The sequence below is a fragment of the Manihot esculenta genome, chromosome 5 (assembly GCF_001659605.2).
Source record: "Manihot esculenta cultivar AM560-2 chromosome 5, M.esculenta_v8, whole genome shotgun sequence".
In the NCBI taxonomy this organism is placed as follows: Eukaryota; Viridiplantae; Streptophyta; class Magnoliopsida; order Malpighiales; family Euphorbiaceae; genus Manihot; species Manihot esculenta.
Window position 1 is genome coordinate 6,127,143 of NC_035165.2, and position 20,025 is coordinate 6,147,167.

The following is a 20,025-nucleotide window of genomic DNA, read 5'->3' on the forward strand; positions in this document are numbered from 1 at the left end:
ACGCTCAAATCAATAAGGAAATTAATATATGAAATTGAATCAACAAACATTTTCTCAAGTTACATGTTTGAATGCTTCAGGATCCTGTTACAGGGAGTGCACATTGTGCTTTACCTCCCTATTGGAGCAAGAAGCTGGGGGAGTGTGATTTTATGGCCTATCAGGTACTTCCTCGCCGCCAACCCTCCTCCATGCCTCCGCCATTTCCCATTTTCTCTCTTAGAATGGAGATTTCCGAACACATTCAGGGACTTGCAATGGAGTTTTAGCACATAAAACTCATGTTGCATAGTTTGGTCAGGCATAGGTGGAATATTAAACATTCATCTGGATGAGCAGAATCAAAGAGTGCTGCTGCAAGGGAAAGCTGTTACAGTGATGCAAGGTTCTCTTTTAGTTTAGATTTCCACCAGGCATGTATTACTAAATTGAAATATTCTGAACCATTGAATTGAAGATTCTCTTTTCAATTCTCAATTCTGAACAGCCTTTCCCCAGAAGTTGTTCATTTTCCTGCATTTTGCATTTAGCACCCTTAAATTCAATGACCAGCTAGTGTTTGCTTCTTTGCTAAATATCCTAGGCCATGAGTATCAAAACTGAAGGAATCTGCACAAGTGGGAAACTATGCGTGGGCTTGATTCAGTATCATATAAATGCATGCATGTGTATTTTTACCTTTTAGTGGATAAATTTAATTTAATTTTCTAATTGAAATATTCAGTGATGAATTATTGACTCGCAAATAAATTTAATTTGTTAGTAGAAAATTAAAAATAAAGTTATGATAAACCTAGAAAAGATCTACAAGTTAACAAATAAGAATAATAACCGAGTGGAAAATTATTGTGTAAGGTAGACAACTGAATTCCTAGATCACTCAGGATATAGTAGCAGCATAATCAAACACTGCATTTTTCTGAGGTGATGAAGTTAGTAGCAAATCATCATGAAGATTATGTTGTAGCCAACTCTATAGAAGCTCAACACAGGATATTAGACTAGCCATTTGCATCCACCTATGCTCCCCATCTTGACGGCTGCTTTAAAATTAACTTTGATGCTGCTGCTGCTTCTGTTTCAAAAGAACTCAGAGGCACAGTGGCTGCTATTGCCCGGAATCATTCAGGTCTAGTTTATGGTTGGTCATGGAAGGGGATTGCATTTAATTCAGACCCCTTTATTCTTGAGAGTTTGACTTGTAGGGATGCAATTCTGTTAGCCAAGAGAAACGGCTTCCAAAATGTAATTCTAAAAGGAAATTCAATTATGATTATCAATGCTTTGAATGGGAAGATTGTCCCTATATCCATGGCCAATATTACTAAAGACATTCAGGTAGTTGCTTCAAATTGTTCTAGAGTCTCCTTTTTCTTTGTTAAAAGACAGGGTAATAAGGCAGCCCAGGCCATTGCCGCTAAGGCCATTAGAGATTTTTCTTTTATTTGTCTCTTAGCAAGAACAATATGATTTATCTTCTGGTTTGCCTCCTAAGGACTTCAATGCATTTTATCTTTGAGAAAAAAAAAATTTTTAATTGAATTAGCTACGTGAGTTTGTAATTTTGCCCTTAATGTACTTTTGTATAATGTAAAAAGAATATATATTTACACTCTTAAATTTTAAAAAATTTTGTGACACTTTAAACTTTAAAAATATTTAATTATACATCTAAACTATTAAAAAGAAGAATTGAGGTGACGGTAAATTTCAATAAGTAGACCATGATTTTTTTATAATATTTTTAAGGGAAAATTACTTTTTAGTCCCTGAGGTTTAACGTAATTAACACTTCTGTCCCTCTATTTTGGTAACCCAACACTTAAGTCCCTCACTTTCTCTTCCGTCCAAACTCGTAGTCCTTCCGTCCATTTAAACCGTTTGGTCAAAGAGTCAAAAGTGAGATGTGATGATTTTTTCCAAAAATACCCTTCTTTCAATGTGAAATTCCAGAAGAAGAAGAAGAAGAAGAAGAAAAAGAAGAAGAAGAAGAAGAAGAAGAAGAAGAAGAAGAAGAAGAAGAAGAAGAAGAAGTTGCTGGGTAGGAAGAAGAAGAAAAAGAAGTTGCTGGGTAGGAAGAAGAAGAAGAAGAAGAAGAAGAAGAAGAAGAAAGAAGAAGAAGAAGAAGAAGAAGAAGAAGAAAGAAGAAGAAGAAGAAGAAGAAGAAGAAAGAAGAAGAAGAAGAAGAAGAAGAAGAAAGAAGAAGAAGAAGAAGAAGAAGAAGAAGAAAGAAGAAGAAGAAGAAGAAGAAGAAGAAAGAAGAAGAAAGAAGAAAAAGTTGCTGGGTAGGAAGAAGAAGAAGAAGAAGAAGAAGAAGAAAGAAGAAGAAGAAGAAGAAAAAGTTGCTGGGTAGAAAGAAGAAGAAGAAGAAGAAGAAGAAGAAGAAGAAAAAGAAGAAAGAAGAAGAAGAAGAAGAAAAAGTTGCTGAGTAGGAAGAAGAAGAAGAAGAAGAAGAAAAAGTTGCTGGGTAGGAAGAAGAAGAAGAAGAAGAAGAAGAAGAAGAAGAAGAAGAAGAAAAGGGTTAATTTTGTCAATTCACGTGTCCCAAACGGCTATTTTAGACGGAAGGACTGCGAATTTGGACGGAAGAGAAAGTGAGGGACTTAAGTGTTGGGTTGCCAAAATAGAGGGACAGAAGTGTTAATTACGTTAAACCTCAGGGACTACAAAGTAATTTTCCCTATTTTTAAATCAATTTGAATTCAAAAAAGAAGATTTTTTAAATTTCCTATATGTAATTTTCAATTCTAAAATTTATAGATTATACATAATAATTATTATTAAATTATTAATTATTAATAATAAAAAAAATTACTTTTTAATCTCTAAAGTATAGTATAATTAACGAATTTATACCTTCATTTTTAGAACCAATACTTTTGTTCTTAAAATTTAATTCTATCAAAATCTAATGTGTAAAAAATTTCTGTTAAGTCAATGATTTCCGCTTGTTAAAGAAAAGGGAATAAATATAATTCTAAAAATACTCTTATCAATAATAAAATGAAAAAATTATTATTTAATCCCTATAATATGAAAAAACTCGCTATTTAATTCTTTAATTTTGAAAAATATATTAAAACATCTTTGATATTTTAAGAAGTCTACTGGATAATTTCTCTATTAATTTTATCACTAAGAAATTTATTATTTAGTCCCTATAATTTAGAAAAAATTATTAGTTGGTTTCTCAAATTATTAAAAAGTTTACTAATTAGTTTCTATATATCAAGGGTATTTTAGATTTTTTTTATAATACCTAACGACTAAAATTAACAAAAAAACTAATTAGTAGACTTTTTAAAATGTGAGAGATATTTTAATAAATTTTTTAAATGGCGAGCAGTAATCGACGATGACGAATGGTATCAGTAATTTCTATTAAATTTTAACTTTTTATTTTTAATAATTTAAATTTTATATATTTTAATTTTTATTATTTTTGCTGAAATTTAAATTTTAAATTTATTGAAATTTTTATTTTCTCTTTAAATTTTAATAAAATTAAATTTTAGAAACTAATGTGTTGAATTTAAAAAATAGAGAGATAAATCTGTTAATTATATAATAATTTAGGAAAAAAACATACTTTTTTCTTCAATTTTTTGAAAAAAAAATCTATAAATTTGTAAAAATTAAATTTCAGACACTAAAATATTGGGTTCTAAAAACGATAATTTTATCATTTTTTCTGTCATATTTTTTATGAAAAAACTTTTAATTTTGATGAAATTAAACTTTAAGTATTAAATTATTTATATTTTAAAAATTAAAAAATAATTTTTCCATAATAAAATTATATAACACATTAATATTATGAATAATGCGATTATAATTTATATTATTTTAATTACACTTTCAATTGGTTAAACTCCAAATAAAATTTGAAGTTGTACAAATTTTTTAATAAGATATGTAAATATATATTTCACTTTCTTTCATTTTTTTTTTTTTTATCTTTTTCCGATTTGTGGATGCACTGCAATAGTTTTTTTTTTCGTCTTTTTCATCAGTATGGAGTTCATCGATGATGAAGTAATAATTACCCTTAATTTAAATTGGCCCGCAGTATGTATGAATGGAATAAAAGTGAGTCCCACTTGAACAGTGATTTTAAAAATTAATTTTGCTCCGTTACGTTGCGTTACTTTCATCCCTCTTTAAAATATTTTCCGATCGCGGGTACGGCACGTGCCCCTTACCGTACCTTCCCTCCGCCCCTGATCATATTCACTTATCATCTGTCATTAAAAAAATTTTAAAATTTTAAAAAATTTAAATAAATCTCTATAATATTCATCAATCTCTAAATAAATATAAAAAAATTTATTCAATTTTTTAAATATCGTCAGATGGAAGATTAATTTTGTCTTCTACAAAAATATCAATTTGAACTTGTTTGACCTGTGGAGAATAGTACAAAGGGTTTATTTGAACTTTTATCTAAAATTTAAGATTAATTTAATTTTCATATTAGCATTAGCTTTTAGTGTTAATGTGAACTTAGAAGATAATTATAAATTTTTTAATTATTTATTAATAATATTCCAGATGTAAATAATGAGCATTTAATATTACACATGCTTTAAGTTTTGCTGAAAATAGAAACTATTCCTCTTTTTTTCAGATAAGGGCGACAAATTTTTTGTCTATGCTTTCCTGCTTTGGCCTTAATTATTTGGCGGACAGATTTGAGACTCCAGGTCCTTCCTGTCTTTTTCGATCAATGAAATCTTAACTCTGCATTTTTGGCCCGTTGCGTTGGTGCACTCTTGCTCATGTTATTCATTGTATATCTAAAAAGTAATACAATCATCTCTGCCCAACTTCATCTCTCTCCCTCGGCGACTAGAAAATGGGAAAAACGGCCGTCAAATACTTTGTGGTACTCTCTTTCTCTCTTTGAACACATTCATATTTACTACTGTTCTGTGTTTGTATAAATCGGCTATGAGTTTTGAGCAGGTGGACGCGTTCACAGACTCGGCCTTCAAGGGAAACCCAGGAGTTGCATGCATATTAGAGGATGAGAGAGATGAGAAATGGATGCAAGCTGTGGCCGCAGAGTTCAATATCTCCGCTACCGGATTCTTGACTCTGTTAACCGACGCCGACGATGTTTCTTCAAATCCCAGGTTCCGTCTCAGGTGGTTCGGTCCTGTGTCTGAGGTTCACTACTTTCCCCTTCCCTTTCTTTAAGAGTCATTTCAAAAAATGAAAATAACAATGCTGATCTCTTTTGCAGGTCAACCTTTGTGGTCACGTAACATTGGCGGCTTCACATGCTCTGTTTAGTAAAGGGTTGGTGAAATCCAGCATAATTGAGTTTGAGACGCTTTCGGGGATTTTAATAGCTAAGAAGATTCCTGATATCTTTACTACTACTCAAAATGGTGAAGCAGAAGAGAGCTTTGCCATTGAATTAAATTTCCCAACAGTCCCACTAGCAGAATTCAACTCTGCTGATGTTGCCTTTGTTTCTAGAGCTCTGAGTGGCGCTAATATAATTGATATCAAGAAGACTACTACTGCAGATGATCTCTTCGTAACACTATCCCCTATACTCTACTTCTGTACTTCCTTCTTGATATCTATATCAATATGTTTTGAAGTCTTCTATGGTGTGAGCCGTTGAGCAAAAGCCTGTGATATTCTTGTAGGTTGTGCTGGCATCTGGTAAAGATGTTGCAGAATTGCAGCCACGTTTTGATGAGGTTCTGAAATGTCCTGGGAGGGGGATGATTGTTTCTGGAGTTGCACCACCAGAGTCTGGTTTCGATATTTATAGTCGATTCTTCTGCCCGAAACTCACAGTCAATGAGGTAACACGTACCTTCATTTTTTTGGGTCTCTGTTACTTTAATGCCTTTCATTGAAATGGAAAGATTTTCATAATTCAATGAAGCACTGAAACAAGTTCCTCATATTCACATGTTTGTGTTCTTCAGGATCCTGTCTGTGGGAGTGCACATTGTTCTTTAGTTCCCTATTGGAGTAAAAATCTGGGGAAGCATGACCTTATGGCATATCAAGTACTTCTTCTTTCTCACACACACATACATTCACAATAAATAGTGTTTGAAAATAAATGAATTGTTTATGTTTTGACCAGGCATCAAGTAGAAGTGGAAAGTTGAACATTCATTTGGATGTGCAGAACGATAGAGTGCTGCTGCGAGGGAAAGCTGTTAATGTTATGGAAGGCTCTATTCTAGTTTAGATTTGGAGTTACTTCCTTCAGCTTGTGCTTGTTTGACTGTGAAATAAATGGCAAGAACTGAATTTGATATTCTCTTGCTATATTTTGTTTTCTTTCAGGAATCTGGTTTGAGTTTGTAGTTTGGATTCCTTGGTTCAAATTTTGTCATTCTTCTTGCACTCTCTGAAGTTTTCATCAATCAAAAGAATCAAAGGTTTTTCGAGCATGCAGAATTCAGATAGCTGCATTAAATTTGTCATGCAAAAAAGCTTAATTATCTTTAAGTGATACTGAATCAGGAATATATATATATTCTCTGTTCAAGAAAAGATCACTTTCTTGCATGTAGAATCATTCTGCCCGTCTTGATTTCTCAAGTAATCTCTAAGAGCCTCCTGAAACAAAAAGCATTTTTCTTCATTAGTCAAATTATCTGGATTAAACTACATCGAGCATGAAGAAGGTGATTGTCTATTAAACATGAGTTTGCCAAGGCAGGGAAAAATGCAGAAATCTTGTGGGGAAAAGATCCTCCTTTGAGCAACCCAAAGCAATGCTCAGTATAATGGATTTCATCATCCTCAAAGAGATCAACAAGCGCAACTGCAAGAATTGGCCAAGAATTCAAGACTGAAACCAGTTGGAACTAACCCCATCTAGGAACACAAGGATGAATTCTAAGATAGGGATGACCACACTGTGAAGATCATTATGGACTGGGGGCGGAACTAAAAAGTATTTTGGGTTGCCCAAGCAAACAAAATGTGTTTAGTTAATAAATGAAATTAAAAATATAATTTATTCAAATTTTTAATCAATTTTAAAATATTTATTCAATCGAATTTAATATATTTAGTAATTATACGTTAAAACATAAAAGTAAACTATAAAATTTTTATTGAATAATAATTGTAAAAATTTTATAATAAAATAAATACTATATAATTATAATTATTATATATAATATTTGGATGTTCGAAAAATAGAATTTATAAAGTGTGTTTAACTTTAATCACGTTTCTCCCTTATATCTTTTTTATCCCTTTTTCTTTTATACTCTAGTGATGCATAAATACTAATTTACTACAGTACCATCTATTTTTATCATTCAGATTCGTACGGATGAGTCAGAACATCCCTTCATGTTAAGTGACCATTTAATTTCTCCCGGTGCGTATGCTGGTAGAGCTGCAAGGTAATTGGGCTTACTTTCACGACACTATATTAGACTTTCCTTGAATAGGCATGAGGTGATGGTCAGTCCGGTCTACTTCACATCATAGAGCTAATTCGCGTAATGTTGGACCGATCTATTTACATGTGGCCTAATGAGTTTTGGATCCGTATTCTTCTCTAAAGCCCGACCTCACTTCATAGTATAAAAAATTCGACGGTCATCCTCACTTTATACTATTAAAAACCCGACGGTCATCAATATATATTATATTGTATGAAAGTAGTATATTAATTCTTGTATAAAATTCATAGAGATAAAAATAAAAAATGATATAAAACTTAAATATATGAAATAATAATATACAATTTAAAAATAATAATAATAACGAAAAGAAGACATAAAAAATAAAAAACTAATAAAATATAAAATAAATATATCAGACAAGAATAAATACATATCTAAGTTAATAAATCTAAAATTTGTAAGAAAAATAAAATAACTTGTTCTGTATATACATATATAAATAAAATAATTTTTAAAATTGTTATATTTATAAATTAAATTTTAATTGACAATTTATTTTTTAAAATTAAATGAAACTCAATCTATTAGCTATATATCATATAACTTTATACTAATTTTTCCTATTCAAATTTAAAAATTACATTTAGATAAACTTTTGTGTTCGTTTAATAATAACTGATTAATTTTGATGCCCTAATTTCAGTTTTAGTATATGTATTTAGAATTATTTAAGAAGTAATTAAAAATTTGTAGGATCAATCAATGAAATTTTAAAACTTAATATAGTTATAGAAATTTTTTATAAATTTTTAGAGGGGCAATAGAATATTTAAAGGAAAAATTAATTAAAAAATAAAATTTACTATTTACAGATAAAAAAGTAAAAGATAGAAATCTTGGAATTCCGCCACTGTTATGGATAACATTCAGGTGCCTAAAAGGCTGACAGACGCAGTACTTGTCAATGCTGGTGGTGGCGGTGGCAAGCTGTAAGCTCAGCTGCAGTGGGCCAGATACATGTATTAATAATGGTGATGGTTGGGGTGGAAATGCCTTGCGATGACAAGCCACCCATTCTTGTCGGCAAGATTTTGCCATATAATTATGATCCTTCAGGTCCTTCGCCACCCCCCTAATTAACATTTAAATGCTTTGTTATTAGTTACTAAATCGCTAACAATAACAAAAACTAACTTTTCCTATGCTATTTTTGTTTATGATATTTAAAAGCAGTTCAACAATAAAACTACGACTTCAAAAGGATGCAATTGTTTATCAAGTGAGATGCCGGCGGTATGAAAGTACCAGTCAGCCCGTTACCTATATAAATTTCGAACCTAAGTTGAAGCTAGCACAGGTGGTCCGTTTGAGCAGTACGGAGGAGCTGAACCCTAATTTCTTCGCCTCCAAATCAAACTGCAATAAATTATCCTCCATCTGATGCCCACCTATCACTATCGACGTCCTCGCATTGACCCCACCATCCAAAAATCCCAGGCACCATGCATCCACGCCGTCCCTCTCAATCCTCACCATTGAATTCGATCCAAATATCCTCCAAAATACATCTTCGTTCCCCATCACCAGATCGACGGTCGGGACACCCGGTCCCACAAGCGTGTTCACAATATCACTCGCTTGATAGCATACATCAAATGGTTTGATTCTACTTGTTCCCGTCAGGTTCAACCCAGCTGATTCATTTACAAATGCCTCGACAAAAGCCTTGTAAATCGAGCTTTCTAAAGTGGAATATGAAGTGTCGGTGCTGAGCTTCGTTCCTCCGTACCCGTTCTCATCGATAGACAGCTGCGAGATGTTGATTTCAATTGGTTTTCCGTTGACTTTAATGCTGGTCAAGTTTATGTAATACTCATCTGACGGTTGCTGGTTGTAGGATATTACGGTGCTCCCCACCGGATTCAATATTAGCTCGGTGTATACTAGCGATTTCGAGAGATCAACTCCGGGTGAAAATATGTAGGGCCCGCTCGTTCCAAAGAATGCCACGCCAGGGGCTGAAATTGAGCCTGACAGACACAGTGCAAAACAGCGTGGAGAAGAAAAGGCGTTGCTAATCTGCGCTGGGAGTGAATGGTTGGACCTGCCGAGTGCGGCTAGTCCAACAACCTCCTTAGCGAGTCCATTAAGAAGAAAAGTTCTCGAACAAGAGAACACAAATTCGGGTATAAGACCCATTTGACCCGGACCTGATCCGTTTGTAGTCGGCAATGCGAGAGAGTCAATGAGTGCGGTAGCGAGAGTGGCCTGGCGAGTGACTGGATTCTCGGGGTAAATAGAGCAGCTGTTATTGGAGCAGGCGGGACCCGGTGGTTCGTAACAGTTGGCGCATGAGAAGGTGTGGAATGAATTGCAGAGAGAAGAACCGCAGGGGATGTGCTGGTAAGTGGTGGAGTTGTAATCTTTGGAGCAGTCGACCCAAGTGAAGGATGCGCCAAGGTCGAGGTGTAATTTGGTGGGTTGGAGGGGAGTTTTTAAGTAAACAGAGACAGTGTAGAGAAGCGCATCAGGATCTTTGTGGATGGGCGCTAGAATTGCTGTTTGAGCAAGAACTGGAGAAAGAATACCGAAAAAAGAGAAGAAGCATAAGAAGAATTGGGGTGACATTGGGTTTCTTCACTTCTGAATGTACAGTATGTTCAACGACTACGAGGGAAAGAGATGGGAATGATTTCGACGACATATTGCATTTTGCGGGCGTGACGATGACGTTAACGAACTGCAAGTACAAGTCGGCCTTTTTTTCTGGAACGGGTAATATTAGGGCCATGGAACTGGGTCTGATCCATTTACATAGCAGGCCTTCTGATTTTGAAGGAATGCAAAGTGTATTTCCATGAACAGTACAGGGCTTAAACAAAAATCTCACTCTTGAGTGGGCCTGTCAGCTGTTAGGCCATGGCTATGGATCGATACGTTGAGATGTTTTGATGTGAATAAAGAGAAACCTTGCCGACACAGCTAACGACGTTTCTTCTCACCTTATCCAGTGAACATACGTTGGCTTGACTTTCAAACCATATCTAATTATTGATTAATAATTTTTCCATTGGATTAAATAATTAATTTGTTTGACTATATATTGATGCCAGGCTATCGCCTTCGTGTATGCCATTTTCTAGAGGCATTCGGCCCCGGACCCAAACAAGTCCATGGCCACAAAATCTTGTCATTATGTGTTTTCTTTTTGTTTTTTTTTTTCTATTAATTGCATTAGCGGTATTTATAATTCGTCATTATTCTAATATAACTATGGTTAGCAGCATGCAAAATATAGTCAGAACTATTGGCTGGTTATCTTGGCCTCTTTTTATTATTATTATAATAAAGAGAGGGAAATTCACATAATAGCTAATTATGCTCATCATTATAATTTAATATGCTACTCATGTTAATTGGATGTAAACTCATTCTCTTGCACTTTTCTCACCATTTGTTTCAATGGATTTTGTTTTCGAAATTTATGCTTATATTCATTCAATTTCATTTTACTTTTATAATTTAAACTAAAATTTAATAACTCTCAAAAGAGTTACTTCACATAATGACAACATATCTATCTTCACGTAGTCGGTGAATAAGACTTTCGAAAATGATCATAGTAAAATCAAGAAGCGACTCTTATTTCTCAATCTATTCAAAATAAAAAAAAACAGAATATAGGTTAGATGATGCATGTAATCTTAGCCTTCACTTAAAACAACATTAGTTTAGTTGATAATTTATTTTTCTCATTATTAATCGAAGTTTGACTACTACAAAAAAAATATTGATGTAAAAATGCAATCTTATCTATATATATAGATATATAGAGAAGCAGATCTCTTTGACGTTCTGCACATTGTTTTAAGGGATTAAGATATGATTATATGGTCAAAAGCCAAAATCAAGTTGCCTTGCTTGAAACTGCCTCATTTGACATGACTTGTTACGTGGTGGCTTGTCCCAGTAGCTAATCTCTCTATTAAAAAATAATAAATAAAAAAAATTGGCGTAGTTGTTTATTTTATACTAGCCTATGAGACTCGCAACTATAAATATGTGAGAATTCAGCTAGTTCATTCATCTCTAAATTCTATAACAATGGCTTCCACTGCTCAGTACTATCTATTCTCTTCTCTCCTCTTCTTCTTCTTCTTCTTCTCCCCGTCTTTTGCTCAACAATCTTTCCGCCCCAAGGCCCTTGTCGTTCCAGTCTCAAAAGATGCTGCAACTCTCCAATATGTTACCCAAATCGAACAGAGGACCCCTCTAGTTCCCATTAACCTTGTTGTTCACCTTGGTGGCAGATTCCTCTGGGTTGACTGCGACCAAGGTTATGTCTCTTCCACCTATCGCCCTGCCCGTTGTGGTTCCGCTCTATGCTCACTGGGTGGAGCTGATGGCTGCGGTGACTGTTTCTCAGGACCTCGGCCAGGGTGCAACAACAACACTTGTGGCGTTTCTCCTGACAACCCTGTGATACGAACTGCCACGGGTGGTGAACTCGCTACAGATGTTGTTTCTGTGAATTCCACCAATGGGTCGAACCCTGGTCGAGCAGTGACAGTGCCACGGTTCTTATTCTCGTGTGCACCCACCTCTTTACTGGAGGGTCTTGCTAATGGCGTCGTGGGCATGGCTGGACTTGGCAGGACTAGAGCTGCATTTCCATCTCAATTTGCCGCTGCCTTTAGCTTCCATAGAAAATTTGCCATTTGCTTAGCATCCAATGGAGTCATATTCTTTGGCGATGGTCCCTATAACTTCTTCCCAAATTTGCAGTACACATCTCAATCACTCACCTTCACTCCTCTCTTCATCAATCCAGTAAGCACCGCTGCAGCTTTCAGCCAAGGCGAGCCCTCAGCTGAATATTTCATTGGGGTAACGTCTATTAAGATCGTCGACAAAACTGTTCCATTGAACTCAACCCTTCTCACCATTGACAGCAAGGGAAACGGTGGCACAAAAATAAGCACAGTAAACCCATACACTGTATTAGAGTCTTCAATTTTCAAGGCAGTCACCGAGACATTTATCAGTGAGGCTGCAGCATGGAATATCACCAGGGTGGGTTCTGTGGCACCATTTGATGTGTGCTTTAGCACAGAGAACGTGTTAAGCACACGTTTGGGTTATGGTGTGCCGACCATTTCTCTGGTGCTGCAGAATGAGAACGTGATTTGGGATATTTATGGTGCGAATTCAATAGTCCAGGTTAGCGATGATGTGCTGTGCCTTGGGTTGGTTAATGGTGGATCAAATCCAAGAACTTCAATTGTTATTGGTGGGTATCAGTTGGAGAATAATCTTTTGCAGTTTGATTTGGCCACTTCAAGGCTCGGGTTTAGCTCTCTTCTCTTTGGCAGGCGGACCACTTGCGCCAACTTCAACTTCACCTCCATTGCCTAGATTGTAGTTCATGAATCTTGAGTATTTTATGCGTAATGTATCTTTTCTTTTTAAATTTTAATTTCCCTGAAAAAATAAGGAGGCATGACTGAGGATGGAAAGATTTGTTTCTATATGTACTCGTGTATGTTATAATGATTAAATAAGATATTGTTAGTTCATGATTTTGACAGGACAGAAATATTCTTTTCCCTTAATTAATTTTAATTAAACGATAAGGGTTTTTGACTTGATATATAGATTGCAAAGCAAATATGGGAATAATAATTATTCGCAGTAATTCCCTTTTGTTATATTTGCATAATTAATAAAAGATTATTTAAGTAAAACAAACACACCTTATTTCACAAAAAAACTAAATCAATCAATATTCCATCGAGATTTAGTATTGCGATTTCCCTTCTTTTTTTGGCAAAAAATAATGATTTTGAGTGATTTAAAATTTAATATAAATTAAGTTTAGTTAGGACATTAGTTTTTTTTGGCACACTGATTGCTGTGATTTGAATGAGTGGTCAATGACCATTAAAACGAAAGGTCAAAGATTCTGATCCCAATTAGCCAGACAACAATTATATATTACTTTTTTTTTAAGTAACATTTCTTTTTTCAAATTGAATAAAAAAAATGTTCGTGAGCTTTTGCATTTGAAAATTTTAATATATATAATTGCAGCTTCAAGTTAAAACATAATATCTAAGAAAAAGAATATCTAAAATTAAAATTTATATATAATATACCGATATCGTATGAAAAAATATGATTCAAAATTGTGATAAGTATATGAACCGGACAGTAATATAAAAAATTAAACCAACAATATCATTGAGTTTATTAAAATTCGGAACATATAATATATTGAGTACTAATAATTAAATCAGCAATATCTTGAATTTATTAAAATCCAGAACGGATAAACTAATTTTTTAAAAAATCATAAAAAATATATAAATAGACTTTCTTGATAAAATTTTGAATATCAACATATCCGATCTTAATAATAATAAAAAAAAAACTCATTTATATATATATAGATCGGATGAGACTAACACGATCTCACTTAATGAAGTCAGGATAAAGATACTAATTTTTTATGAACTGGTTGTCTTTTTAATACAACACATGAATCATAAGTGCGCATGTAGAGAGTACAAATTAGCCAATTTCACATTTGTTATTCTATAGTTCATCATTAATATACTGTTTTGACACACCTGTACAAAAACATTCTTATCCAATAAAAAATAAACATAACATTATAGACATTATATTTTATTTAAAAATATTTATACACCGAACTAATTAAGAAAAATAAATCACTCATATTTTGAAAAGGACATATCTTTCTATAAAAAAACTCGAAATCACTATTCTCTTCTTTTATCTATTTTACTTCTCTTAATTCTATTGAATTTCAGATAAATAATCAACCCAACAAATCAGGTATCTGTCTAAGTGTTCTTATTTGAACACCTTATCAAATCTCACCATTACGAAATATATATTTGAAAGCTTATATATGTGACATACAATTAGATGTCTAGATTGATGTTACGTATATATGATATTTTTAAATTAAGACATAACATTCAAGATTTACAAATCTTAATTTTAAATTAATACTGTAGTATTGCACATAACTAAAAATTGCAGGGACAAGTTTAAATTAAAACGTTCGAACAAAACATAAAAACGCATAACGTTAGACATTTGTTTTCCAATTATTATTATTATTATTATTTTTTGTGAACGAGTGGATTGTTAAGCATAAAATAATCAATACAAAACCGGCATCTCAAATAAAATTTAAAATATCCATCGCATCTACGACCTCTATGGTTGCGTTCCATAGAGGACTACGAGGGGTCTCAAGTGAATTGGCGATGTCTATATACGTTGCCGTTTAGACAAACTCGAAAGCAATTTTAGAACAGGCCTCTGCCCTAACGCGTGACCTCGTGCAGACTTCACTTCAAAGGTCCCGTCCCCTCCCTCCCGCTTTCTTTGATTAGCCTTTACTGTGCTTCTTCAAACCCTAGATTTCACATTCCTCGTCCAAAATGAAGCTTGTCAGGTCAGTTCTTCCATTTTTGCTTTTTTGTTTATAAATCTATCATGCTTGCTTTTGCGTGAACGATTGTCTAATTATATGATCTCTTTTTGCTCGTTTTCTATTTTTCAGGTTTTTGATGAAGTTGAACAACGAGACCGTGTCAATTGAGCTCAAGAATGGAACCGTTGTTCACGGCACCATTACAGGTTTCTTGCTCTCTCATACCATTTGATTTTTTTTTTGTCTTTTTGGCCTCGGTTTTTTGTTAAACCCTAATAAATAGTTGTGATAGTTTAGAGTAAGTCACTAAGTGTTTTACTATGCCTTTTCCACTAATTATCCATGCTTGGCATCCCTATGCTTCAATCTTCTTCTAAAATTATCTGTGCTTTGGGAAATACAAGCTTGTTAATCTATGGAATGGCTCATTTGTGTTGAACCCACTAGAAGCTTTTCTACTTCGTAGGTTGGAAAATATAATTATTATGCCCAGAGGCAAAGAGTCAATTTGAGTATTGAACATGGATTTGATGCTGTATGTTAATTTTCTTGACTACGTGTATTTGGGTCACATGATTGAAACTGAATATAAGATTCCTTGAAGTTGTTAGGGGTGATTTTCAAAAGTATACATTACTTATGTAAGTATATAGTCTGTTTCTTTTGCCATTAACACCCCCATCCCTCTATTTTAAAGAATAGATTGAAAAGTGCCTCAATTTTGCTTCTATAAAAAAATTCTTGTCTCTCTGCTTATTTTTTGCAACTTTTACTTTAATCAAGGTTGAAAATAAATATCCAAATACCTGCAGAATAGCAAACCTGTTCCAATGAGTCAAGTGTTGATATTGGAAGAATTGATGAAGAAAAGCCTTGTGACTTCTGCATAACATGACATCCCTTTTTGCCACATTTTATCAAATACCTCATGCGCCTCATCTGTTAACGGACCAAAACAATACCCACAAGCACCTCCAACTCCAATCCAAGTTCAAATGTCAATCCATGAGTCTTATTCACCTTGTAAACCTCTATAGTTTCACAAAGCTCTTAATCAGACATGTCAATGTAGCATTACCCTGGGAAACATCTAGCCTTCTCATTTGTTTATAGAATTCAAAGAACAAACCGATAAATGGTTACATTTTATGCAAAAAAGAAATTACTATTGCAATCTGCAGTGCTTTTAAAGACTAGAAGGGCTTGGTTCATTTGGTTGTATTTAGTGTACATGTTGATGAGGCTGGTGGTATGTGCTGGAGAGGAGGCCTCTAATAAGCAGCATGGTGTTATTAAAGGGCTCCAGGCGCACGAGTCTCAGAGGTCATCGCCTTGACACTTCCCAAGCGGTTGATGATTCAAAGGTGCACCCAAGCGAGCCAAGGCGCACTCAGGCCTGTCTTGCGCGTAGGCTCTCCTCGGCAATCCTGGCACCCTGTTCAGAGATGGCTGTCTTTTTCCCCACTCCAAACACAGATACAACCACTCCCAGTAAATAAGGAAGAAGAAGAAGAAGAAGAAGAGAAGGAGCAGACATGAAGAACAATGGAGGAGGATGAAAAAGAACATGTACTTACCTTTGTGTGCTCTTACAAACCAATTGCTTTTTATTCTTCTTCTTCGTCTTCTTCTTCTACTCCTCCTTTCTTTATTTTTTCTTTTGGATTCTCCTTGTCCTCCTCCTCCTCATCTCTTTCTTCTTTTAGATTCTTCTTCTGGATTCTCTAGTCTCCCTTTTCTATGCATGTTTTTATTTCATGCTTTTCTTTAATGTTAAAAGTTAAGTATAATATATTTTTAATGTGATAAAAAATTTTAGGTATTTTGATTTACTTTTATAACAAAAATTCCTTTTTGTATCAAAGAAAATTACGTACTATTGTACAATATTATAATTTCTTGTTGCCATTAAATTAATTATTATACTATTTACAAATATTAAAGGTAAATCAATAGGTAAATAAATATAATTTGTAATTGCAAATTTTATCATATCATCAAAGTTGAAAATTCTATAATTATAAAAGTAGATAAACTTAAATAAGTATCTTGTATTTCTTTAATTTTAATAATTATTCTTATTTTTATTTATTTATTATTTTTGCGCCTTGCACTAGTCTCCAGGACCTTTTGGCGCCTTGGTACATCTTGAGCCTTTAACAACTATGATAAGCAGCTGGGCATGATGTTGTGGACCTTTGTTGAGACTCTTGTTGAGGATACGTTGTTTGAGAGCACTGGTGATGAGAATGTTAGATGGGCTTGTGAGTGATGGGTAGAGAAGTAAAAGCAACAAGGTGGTTGTCTTTTTTATTATTATTATTTCTTTTATGAGCTAATGGAGAATGAGAGAGAAGTAGGGGGGTGAGGGAAACAAGGGAGAGAGGGTCATGTGTGTAGTAGGAAAAAAATATCTCATTTGATTTGTTTTGACTAGTGAAATATGCTAGAATATACTGAGAAAAATGGATGAAGGAATGCAAGTGTTTGATGGAAGCAACTGAGGAACAATAGAGGAATGAAAGTTTAATAATGGTAAAATACAAGAACTTATAGTAAAATAACCCTTCTCAAATTTAAGTTGAATAATTTGCCTAGATTTCACAGAGCTGTGAATTTCATCAGTCATTATCTTGTGACAGTGTAAACTCTTTGGTTACTGTTATATGGATAATGCATGTAGCATTTCATTGACGAAGATGGAAACTAATAGATAAGGTTACTATGTCTTTGGTTATAGATTTATTTCTTAGATATTCCTATGTATTTTCTCCCTTTTCATATATTTAGCAAGTTTTGCATGGATGTACTGTCTTTTCAACATTTTCAGAGTAATGTTCTGATGCATCTTTTGCAGATGGTTTGATATATATATATATATATATATATATATATGCCTTCTTTTGCTACCATTGTTTGTTCTAGGTTCTTCTAGACTAACGTCAAAATGAATCAAGGTTAGCTAGGACAACATGTTTGAGACTTTGATCCATATGAACTATGTAAAAAAACTATCAGTGGAGTTGTTTACAGTTCTAATACATTGTTCATGAAATAGACAATTACAAGACTAGGGACGTCGCCTCCATTGTGTGGATGTGCAGAACTTTGTCTAATGGATAATGGATGTTAGTCTTAATTCTATTACTTGTATATATGTTTAGAACATTCCGCTGCCTTTTCCTTGAAATTTTCTCTTGTTTCAAATTACTTTTATTACATATTCTTGTAAAAGTTGATTATTAGATCTATCAGTTGAGATCAATGTTAATTATTAAATTATCCTTAATAAGTGTTTCCTGTCTACTGGTATGGAGATGCTGGCCTTTTGCCTCTATTGTTTGTCAGTGAAAAATTAATCAATTCACTTAATATATTTTTCTAATGTTTTTATTCCATATTCCAGAATAGGCTCTTTTGGGAATGTATTTCTCCTCTGAAATGTGATTATAACCAAGTTTCCCTTGAAGATTAACACATTGGCCACAATCTTTTGAGAAGTATTCATTTTACGTCTATTACCTTGTCATTCAATTTTGCTCGCCTAGTGGATGTTTTGGCCAAGTTGAGAACGTCCTAACAATTATTTCAAATTTTCACCCTGTTTGATGGAATATTTATGTTTTTTGACAGAATACTTTTTCCTTCTTCCCTGTTTGACGTGAGTGTTTGAAGTTGAGGATTTTTTTTTAACAGATAACTTTAACATTTCCTGCAATTAAATACTGACTGGATATAGGCTCAAATAGGAGGGGAACATTTAATTATATAACTCGTTAATTTGCTGGTTATAGGTGTGGATATCAGTATGAATACTCATCTGAAGACTGTGAAACTAACACTGAAGGGGAAAAATCCAGTAAACTTAGATCATCTCAGTGTGAGGGGTAACAATATTCGATATTATATCCTTCCTGACAGCTTGAATCTTGAAACTTTGTTGGTTGAAGATACACCTCGGGTCAAACCTAAGAAACCAACTGCTGGTATGGCTATCTGCTCTTGAGCTTCAACTTGATCTATATTGATGTGTCTTTCTACAAAATTCCTCTCCACCACCCACCCACTCACTGGGGGGAAAAAACCACGAAGCCATGTATATTGTGGAATACTAATGGCTTAAATGCTTCTTGAAATGCAGGGAGGCCTTTGGGACGTGGTCGGGGCCGTGGACGCGGTCGTGGACGTGGTCGGGGCCGTTAGTAGGGTTGCAATTATTCTAATTTTTGGGCATCTAGTTATGTAAACACCTATGTTGTAAGGATAATTTGTTGGTAGAGAAAGAAACATGAAGAGAGTGTTATTTCTATTTTGTTGCTCTGTTTGCCTTAGAGGCTAATTTGCGGATTTGAGGCTTTTCTCCTTGGTTGAATTTCTATCTAGCGTTAGCAGCAAGTTGGAAAATGATGAGTTCATGACATATTATTGCTCGTTGTCTTTTGTTCTCAATTATGTTGCAATGATTATAATTAATAGAGCATCTGACTTTGAATCAGCATTGCCCAGCATGTTGTGTCTAGCAGCATATGGATCTAATGTCTGCATCCCGGGTATCTTTAAGATGCTCCAGAATTGTCCCGGAATGTTATTTTCAGTTGATATTTGAGATCATGTGTGATGTAATTGCAGCGAATTTCAATTAAATTACCGTGTTTTTGATCGAGAGTCCTTTGATTTGAACCTCAGATTCAACTTAATCGTAAATGCTAATTTAAGGGTAAATGATCCAAAAATAGCTGAATTTTAAGTGTTCAATTCTGCCTTGAAACTTTAAAATTACGGGGTAAATTTCTGGACCTTTGGAAAATTTGTAATTATACTCTAAAATTAAGTGAATTTACTGTCAACTTTAACAGAAATATATTTAATATTAATACTTTCAACTCAAATCAATTTTACTAATATTTAATTAATTAATATATATGTATAATCGTATTTTTATGAGCAATAATATTTTTAATTATTTTTATATGGTCAAAATATATGATAATTTTAAAAAGTACATAATTGACAGTAGTGTACAATTATAAATTATTTAAAGTTTCAGAATTGAATTAGTAAATTTTTAATTTAATTAGTTATGTGATGGTGAGCGATGTCTAGACTGAGGCTGAATACTATGTTGACATAAATGAATTTGAGAGTATTAGACCATCA

At 33.7% G+C, this 20,025-nt stretch overlaps 4 protein-coding genes across 4 annotated transcripts; 3 read left to right on the top strand and 1 right to left on the bottom strand.

Annotated features, from left to right (window-relative positions):
* The first annotated feature begins 4,731 nt into the window (after window positions 1–4,731).
* On the top strand, window positions 4,732–6,428 carry LOC110616146 (uncharacterized isomerase BH0283). Its single transcript, XM_021758482.2, has 6 exons — window positions 4,732–4,885; window positions 4,966–5,169; window positions 5,246–5,545; window positions 5,661–5,822; window positions 5,949–6,032; window positions 6,113–6,428. Exons 1-6 carry the CDS (start codon window positions 4,856–4,858, stop codon window positions 6,218–6,220), a joined length of 888 nt encoding a protein of 295 aa, XP_021614174.1. The 5' UTR covers window positions 4,732–4,855; the 3' UTR covers window positions 6,221–6,428.
* A 1,795-nt stretch (window positions 6,429–8,223) lies between these two features.
* LOC110616122 (probable aspartic proteinase GIP1) lies at window positions 8,224–10,474 on the bottom strand. Its single transcript, XM_021758447.2, has 2 exons — window positions 8,721–10,474; window positions 8,224–8,532 (listed from the first exon to the last, which is right to left on the bottom strand). Exon 1 carries the CDS (start codon window positions 10,026–10,028, stop codon window positions 8,721–8,723), a length of 1,308 nt encoding a protein of 435 aa, XP_021614139.1. The 5' UTR covers window positions 10,029–10,474; the 3' UTR covers window positions 8,224–8,532.
* Window positions 10,475–11,491: 1,017 nt separating this feature from the next.
* Window positions 11,492–12,987, top strand: LOC110616121 (probable aspartic proteinase GIP2). Its single transcript, XM_021758446.2, has one exon. The coding sequence runs from the start codon at window positions 11,505–11,507 to the stop codon at window positions 12,813–12,815; it is 1,311 nt and encodes a 436-aa protein (XP_021614138.1). The 5' UTR covers window positions 11,492–11,504; the 3' UTR covers window positions 12,816–12,987.
* Window positions 12,988–14,727: 1,740 nt separating this feature from the next.
* On the top strand, window positions 14,728–19,298 carry LOC110616334 (small nuclear ribonucleoprotein SmD1a). The gene is made up of 4 exons (XM_021758730.2): window positions 14,728–14,889; window positions 14,998–15,074; window positions 18,663–18,854; window positions 19,010–19,298. Exons 1-4 carry the CDS (start codon window positions 14,876–14,878, stop codon window positions 19,069–19,071), a joined length of 345 nt encoding a protein of 114 aa, XP_021614422.1. The 5' UTR covers window positions 14,728–14,875; the 3' UTR covers window positions 19,072–19,298.
* Window positions 19,299–20,025: the final 727 nt, after the last annotated feature.

Bases quoted from the DNA above. Each gene is read 5' to 3' on its own strand.
- LOC110616146 (XM_021758482.2), top strand. From the start codon at position 4,856: ATGGGAAAAACGGCCGTCAAATACTTTGTG. The intron at 5,546-5,660 runs GTAACACTATCC...ATATTCTTGTAG, and splicing joins CTACTGCAGATGATCTCTTC to GTTGTGCTGGCATCTGGTAA. The intron at 6,033-6,112 runs GTACTTCTTCTT...TGTTTTGACCAG, and splicing joins ATGACCTTATGGCATATCAA to GCATCAAGTAGAAGTGGAAA.
- LOC110616122 (XM_021758447.2), bottom strand. From the start codon at position 10,028: ATGTCACCCCAATTCTTCTTATGCTTCTTCTCTTTTTTCGGTATTCTT.
- LOC110616121 (XM_021758446.2), top strand. From the start codon at position 11,505: ATGGCTTCCACTGCTCAGTACTATCTATTCTCTTCTCTCCTCTTCTTC.
- LOC110616334 (XM_021758730.2), top strand. The intron at 15,075-18,662 runs GTTTCTTGCTCT...TGCTGGTTATAG, and splicing joins TGTTCACGGCACCATTACAG to GTGTGGATATCAGTATGAAT. The intron at 18,855-19,009 runs GTATGGCTATCT...CTTGAAATGCAG, and splicing joins ACCTAAGAAACCAACTGCTG to GGAGGCCTTTGGGACGTGGT.